The following is a 7,672-nucleotide window of genomic DNA, read 5'->3' on the forward strand; positions in this document are numbered from 1 at the left end:
GACGTCTCCCTTCACCCGCTTTTCTGTTCTCGGTCTCCCAGGAGGAGGTCACATGTAGATCCTTGTAATCGTTTCTGAGACTCTAACTCCTTATGGAAGCAGAAAGCCTCATCTTCCTCCTGGGTAGCAGAGGGTGGTTTTGAATCACTGACCTTGTGATTAGCAACCTAATGCTTAACCACTATGCCACCAGGACATTTTTATTTTTTTGCATTTTGACAGCTTATTTCCCCAGTATAATCTGTTGAAAAGACTATCCTTCATTTAATAACTTCCACAAAGCACATAACTCACACTTTATATAACAATTTTTCTCTCAGGAATATCTTCTAAGGAATTTAAAAGCATCTTCCCATTAAAATGTTTCATTGAGTGAAAAACTATGTAAATATATGCATGAAGTTGAGGAATATATTAATATTTAAATACTTTTCTTTCAGAGACTTTTTCATGTCCATTCTCATGTTCATTCTGCTGGTGTTTATAATATATGGGAAATTCTCCCAGGATGAATATGCTCTGAATCAAGCTATCCGAAATGAATTTACCAGGTGGGAGCTTTTAGTAAATTTCTATATTTTAGTCTAAAAAGAATATTTTCCATGTTTTAATATTTCTAAAATTAGTATGCATGTTATAATCAATGTGTATATTAGATATAACACTTCCTGTTTTAACTGAAGAAATGTTATTAAACCTTTGGTTAGACTTTATTTTTACCTGCCAAAATGATTAGTCTGATAGTTCTCTCAAATCAGTTTAACTTGAAATATGAAGTGCTGACATGAAGTGCTGAATTTAGTGGCAGAAAATAAAGTAATTCTATACTTCCCAAGATTTGTGTTCTCTTTCTCTGGTGATTATTTTCAAACAAATTCCTGCAGGCTTTTTATGATTGTGTTACCTTGGACTAAGTGATTTGATGCTATGTAAATTACCTTTTGTTGCATTTTTTGGCAGGGGTGAATTACTGGAAAATCCAGTACATTTTTGTAGTATTTCAGGGCATAGAATTTCATATTCTGCAAAAAAAGATGATTAATATCCAACTAGTGAATAGTAGCGAATTCATGTTATCCCACATGATCCACAAGTAAAGTAAGACATAGATATCCTTGTTAAAAAGTCTGAACTCTATTTAATTCCATCTAACCTTTTTAAAAATTGTGTTTGTTTATTTTTAACAATTCCACAGATATACAAATCACATATCATACATTTTAATAGTTCAATCACATTTATAAGAGTTGTACAACCATGACCACAATCAGTTCCAAGCCATTTCTTCCTACTTGTACTCATCGTTAGCTCCCTATTTCCTGCCACCTACCCTGTCATGTCGCTTTCAATCATTGATCCAGTTGAGTCTCTGTAGGTTTACCTAATCTGGGTTTCAGCTATAGAAAATCAAGGCAGAATACAAAGAAACAACCTAACCAGAATGACACAATGAGATAAAGAAATTGAGTAGATTCGTAGTGAAATTAAGTGATTCTTTTCTACCTTTCCCTATACAAAAGCAGCAGTTATTTTCATTCAAAACGAATTTCTCACTCTCCCTTTTGCTCAAATGCATGGTTTGTGCCAGTAGATGGTGGTGTGTACAAAAGAAAGAAACCTTGGTAATTTCTCTCTGGAATTGGAAGCTCGTGTTTATCTCGCATTTCACAAATCAGCTTTGCTTAATATATTTTTCATATTGACTTTTAATATGCAAAATCAGAATTATTACAGCAAAGAAAATATTTGTGACACATCTCATGTACACCTTCGATTAATTCAGAACTCATAGCAAAATATGCCACCGCGTCTTGTTGACCTGATTTTCCCACAGAGAGGCAATGACCACATTACTTCTGGCTGTTCTGGGCATCAAGCAGTGATATTATTTATGTATGCTGGTTTACAATGGAATGCTTGAATTAGATTCCCCCCCCCCACACACATCTTTACCGCTCAGTGTATAATCATGAAACAATGGCATTTACTGGTATCATACATGGAAGAACTAGAGTCCAGTAGGGAAGAAATGGATTAAGTAGAAGTCAAGGACTGGGGTAATAGCTCTTATTTGGCAACTACGTAGTGTTGTGTCAGTCCTTTGACTCTGAATCTTTAGTGTTGTCATCTGTAAAGTGAAGCACATAGATTCCTTGATTTCTAATTCTTAAGAAAAGTAGTGTCATGTGTTGAATTTCTTCTTATTTAAGTGGTTATAAATCAATAAAACCAGAACCCACTACCATCAAGTTGATTCCAACTCATAGAAACTCTCTATAAATATTTTTGGGATCAGTCCAACACTTACCCAGCAGCATCAATTATAAATAATACAAAATAACAATAAGTTATCACTCAATGAAATTAGTGTTTTCTTTATGTGTCATATATTGATAACAACTGTTAATTTTATCTTTTAAATTCCTCTGCTATTTTGTATACCCATTTTAATTACTTGAATCAGTCCAGACAGGGAAAGAGTGTTCTTATTTTAAAACTTTTCACTGTGCTTCTTGTAGGCAGTGTATTTATGGATCCTGTATTCTTATCCAGTCTGCTACTCTCTGTCTATTGACTTGCACATTTAATCCATTAATATTCAATATCATTATTAATATATGTGGGTTTGCTGCTGTCATTTTGCTGTGTGTTTTTGTGGTGTTATTTGTTTCATCATTATTCCTATTTCTGTGCTCTTTTGAATACTGTTTTCAGTGTTGATTTCTGCATAGTGTTCCCTCATGGTGTTCCCTCATGTTGGTCTCCTTTGTTGATTCTCTCTCCAGAGCGTTCCCCTTAGTATATTTTGTAATGCTGGTCTTGTTTTTACAATTTCCTTCTAATTTTTCCTTGCCTAAAATACCCATTTTTTTCTCCCTGACATTCTGGGGGAAATTTTGCTGGATATAAGGTTCTTGATTGACAGCTTTTTTTCTCTCAGATTAACATGTCATTCCATTGTCTTCTTGCCTACATGGTTTCCTGAATCTGATTTCTGTGGTTTCCAGGGGAAGTGGGCACTAGAGATGTTAACTCTGAGGCTGTGGTAGCTGTGTATCAAGACAAGAGCAAGAAGGGGGTAAAACACAAAATACAATCCTAGCCTCTCCTCTAATTGCAGAATCACGTTAACTTCAGCCAACTTTTGCATGTCAGAATCTTCACCAGAGCTGAGGGCTTGAATCAGAGCTGTATAGTAGATTATACCCTCCGTGGCCAGCCAAGCGTGAACTTTAGACTTTTACCCCCTCTGGACCCCAGGGTGCCATGATGAACCTGGCATTATTCAGTCTCCTCGTTTTTAGTCTCTGTGATAGTTGTTTATTGTGTCATAGGAACATGTGGGTGGACTTTAATCAGCTTGAAGCTTGATTGGAGGGTGATGAGATAAGTGACTTTCCAAGGCCAGCCCCCTTCTCTCTTTCTCTCTGGTGATCGGAGCAGCTTCCTAGTTTTTTGCCTCAACCATGTGCTGCACTACCTATGGGTTGAGCCAACCTGTGGATCTTGTTGCTCTTTTGAGACCTGCTTCGCCAAGCTGTTGGTGGATCTTGTGGATGTGAGTACATTGCTAGAGCTGGAGACTCCATCAGGGCTGCTTCACTATGCTCCTGTGCTACTGACTGTTGCTGCCCCACCCTGCTGTCTGTTGCCTTCGGGCTAACTCTACCTGCCTTGCCTGAGGGCAACTGTATGCTTCCTTGACCTTGGACAGTATATTAACTGTTCCACGAAAATGAGTTGAACTGAGGTATAGAGGTATACTCCTATGTGGACTAATTAGCCTTTGTATTCCTTCTCACTGTATATGCCTAGCCTTTTATATATATGTAATCATAAGTGTCCTGGTTTTGTTTCTCCAGAGAACCCTGCTTTACACATTCTCCCATGTTATGTTTTGGTCCAATCAAATCCACCCCTCTTTTAGAGGGCACTTGGCCACCACAGGAGTGTGGAAGGATGGATGAAACCATCTTCTGGTTAGAGCAGATTGGATTCTGGGTAATTTTTTGTTCACTCTGTGGGTCGGTGGAGAAAGAGGTTGGACCATGTGTTAGTCCGGGTAGACTAGAGAAATAAATCCAGGTAAACTCATTTATGTGTACGAGAGAGTTTTATATCAAAGAGTAATTGTATATTAAGAAAACATCCCAGCCTGGTCCAGATCAAGTCCGTAATTCCAATATTAGCCCATATGTCTGATACCAGTCCATCAATTCCTCTCCAGACTCACACAATGCATACAATGGGAGATCACAGGCGAGTGGGTGGAAAGTCTTGTGGATCCAGTGGTGGTGGAAGCATCTCAGCACTGGCATGGATCTCCATGTGGCTCCTCCAGCTCCAGGGCTCTGGCTCCATCAGCGTAGCTCCATGGGGCTTGTCAGCAGGAAGATGAAGCAGAGAATGCGTGTTCCACCCCCAGAGAAGAAGACAGGGAATTCCCAGAATCCTCAGGAGAAGGCCATGTCCACACAGAGGTCTCATTGGCTATGACCTGATTAACAGGCTAGACTCCACCCCTTCAGTCAAGTTGACAGTAGATTATGTAACAGCCAAACACCAGCTCTCTTTTTGTCAGGTGTTGTGAGAGCAGTTGTTCAGCTCTTGGTTGATTAGCTAAGAGTTTGCTGTTCCTCTTGACCTCTTTGTATGGATTCTACCCCTTAATTTTCAGCTCACTTACTTTTTATTTCTCAGAGATTTAACACTCCAGTTTTCTTCTGTATCTGCTTTTTTTTACATTCATGTTGAAGAGGGTCAGAGCAGTGTGTATGCCTCCTTTACTGGAAGTCCTCAAGGGACAGAGTATTCTTGAATTGTTTAGCTACTACCTGCAATCCAAACGTGTCAGGAATTAGTCACGAAATGTTGATAAATGAGGTGTGGATCATTATGTCTCCAAGTCATAATCAGTTCTTGACCTACTTTTTTTAATGCTATCACAGCTGCAGAGCAAATATCAGGAAGTGATAACAGTTTAACTGAAAGCTTCAAAAATACAACATGACTTTAAAAATTGATAATCTATTATTTTTATAAAAGCACAAAATGTGGATTATGTTATATACAACTGTAAAAATGTGTGTCCGTTAAGTGAGATGAAATAGTCTTCCTCCTGAGAGCAGGTGTTTACAATTTTTTTCTCTATTGAAAGTAACCATATTTCTTTATCGTTCTCCACTCCCTAACTTTCCCTATTACCCTCAACTCTACTCTCCCTCAATCTCTTCATAATGACCTCTCTGTATTTGTTCATTCTTTTCCTTCCTCTTATTGAGACTGTGAATGCTGGAACAGTCTCATGACCTATAGTGGATCAGACTGTTATGACCCATTGGGGTTTTCATTGACTGATATTTGGAAGTAGATCACCAGTTGGTCCTTCTTAGTCTATCTTAGCCTAGAAGCGCAACTGAAACCTGTTCAGAAATCAGAAAAACATGTAACTCTCCACTACCTGGCAGATTAAAGCTGTGCATGAGGGGTATTGGCCTGGAATTTAAGATAGGTCTCCTGAATTGAAGGTGAGGTTTCTATCATTGAACCACTACTGCCTCATGTTGACTCCTTATGACATGCCATGACTGCCCCCACATCACTGCCTCTTGTTGGTTCTCAGAGCCATGTTGGTGGCTCTTTTTAATTGTTGTTGTACTTTTTATGGAATCCAAAGAAAGAGAGTAATATGCTCAGTAGGCAGCACATGGTGAGAAAGGACTTGGATATTGATCCATGCGACCTAGGACTTCCTGCTTTTCCGCCTACCTCCATTGCTAGTGTGCAGCAACCACACTAGCCTCCACGTTGTCCTAATCCTGCCAGGCACATTCCCACCAGAGCACGTGGCCCTGCCTCCTCTCTGCCTGGAATGCCTTCCTTAGAATGCTAATATGGCTCACCATCCATTTCTTCGGGTCTTTAGTCAAATACCACCTTCTGCTGAAGGTTTGCCTACCTATCCTACTACACATCCTTTCTTTTCTGTTTAGCTTTTTGTTAACATTTATTGACCAACAGAATCAGTATTTATTTATTGTTTGTTTTGGAGGAACTCTAGTAACACAATGGTTATGCACTCAGCTGCTAACCAAAATGTTGGGAATTTGAACCTACCAACGGTTCCATGGGAGAAAAGACCCAGACATCTGGTCCCAGAAAGATTTCAGCCTTGGAAATCCTTTAGGGAAATCCTATTCTGTCTTTTAGGGTCACTATGATTTGGGATCAACTCAAGGGCACACACCAGCAATATCGTTCCTGCTTCTTCACACAAGGAAGTGACTTGGTTGTATATTTCCCAGTGCCTCTACCAGTGCCTGGCTCATAGTAGTAATATAGCATTGTTTGTTGCATGAGTAAGTGAGTGAATAAATATTCACCATGTGGAGCCCTAGTGGCAATGCCAGGTAAGTATTGGACTGGTAACTGCAAGGCTGGTGGTTGAAGTCCAGCAGACACTCCATGGAAGAAGTATCAGACTATCAAAGTAGTATAATGATTGCTGGGCTTTTGTACTACTGTGTAAATGTGGTTCTGGTTTAAATTTCTTCACATTCCCTAAACAATATTTAATGTGAATTAGAGAAAAAATTGGCAGGAAAATCAATGTTTTTCTTTTGTTCTTGCATTAAGAAATATTGAGAACTCCTTTGGTGGTCTGAAACGTTTTGATGACTGGTGGGAGTGGAGTCTGACCAAGCTTCTAGATGGCCTGTATGGGGACAACATGCAGAGGGCCCAGGTACATCTTTCACTTTCTTCTCCATTAAAATATAACTTCTGAAGGACCATATGCATGGCAGTAACACGAAACTGTTAAAAATATATATGCTCTTCTTCCCTTTGCATAATCCAATGGCACCCTCCCCCAGCTATACCTAATTCCCCAGATTAATATACGTACAGGCCGTAGCTAGATGCAGGAGTTTGGTGGCCCCAAAGGAACTCTGAGGTTGATGGCATAAAGAGTGGACAAACAGAAAGTTCTAGTTCAGTTTGCAGAGCCCCGTGACGAGGAATCACAAGGGGCTGTCGTAGAACCAAGCCTCCTTCCCAGTAAATGCCTGAGATGGGAGCATCAAGGACGCAGCCTGCAACAGGCAAGACTTGTTCCAAGTTCTAGCAAAGAAGTTTGACGGGACATGCATTTTTAATAACTGTATTTTTAACTTACCTTCTATTGTCTACATTTTTCCTTTTATAAAATTACTTCATTCTGAGTTCTTCAACCAGTTTATGTTTTCTGTGTAATCATATGCATTGAAACTGAAGATATTTTTTAAAAGATAAGATTCATATTTAATACAAAGTATGAAAGCACCATTTGCATTTTAGACTTTCCAGGACAAGACTGTGGAGATAATTACTGACTTTTTTGGCGTATTGGTTAACATCTGAGAATGTCATTAAAATGAAAATAAGTTGCTGACCTCAAGAATTTAGTAGGCAAAGCTACCCAGCACATACTCACACCTCCTTAGTAATACTTGATGATGCTGTTTTTAAGTTTATATTATTTCCAGTCCTTTAACTATTTTTCTTATTGTAGACTGGCGCTCTTGGAGGGAAATGCTATCTAATTGGCACTGTAGTCATTAAACAGCTAAATAGTCCTCCAAACAATTTTTGCAAGGTAAGATATTCTTTTCTTCTCTAAAAAGAAATTATA

The 7,672-nt window shown here is 38.9% G+C and overlaps 1 protein-coding gene across 1 annotated transcript in view; it reads left to right on the forward strand.

The window, feature by feature from the left end:
• The window catches only part of PKD1L1 (polycystin 1 like 1, transient receptor potential channel interacting), a 183,557-nt gene that overhangs the window by 133,824 nt on the left and 42,061 nt on the right, over positions 1–7,672 (forward strand). Inside the window, exons 43-45 of the mRNA XM_013006002.1 lie at positions 441–551; positions 6,637–6,745; positions 7,553–7,636. Of these exons, the coding sequence (XP_012861456.1) occupies positions 441–551; positions 6,637–6,745; positions 7,553–7,636 (304 nt within the window). The remainder of the gene's footprint in view (positions 1–440; positions 552–6,636; positions 6,746–7,552; positions 7,637–7,672) is intronic.

The sequence above is a fragment of the Echinops telfairi genome, unplaced genomic scaffold (assembly GCF_000313985.2).
Source record: "Echinops telfairi isolate 266 unplaced genomic scaffold, ASM31398v2 ScPeMD7_7;HRSCAF=31, whole genome shotgun sequence".
NCBI lineage: Eukaryota > Metazoa > Chordata > Mammalia > Afrosoricida > Tenrecidae > Echinops > Echinops telfairi.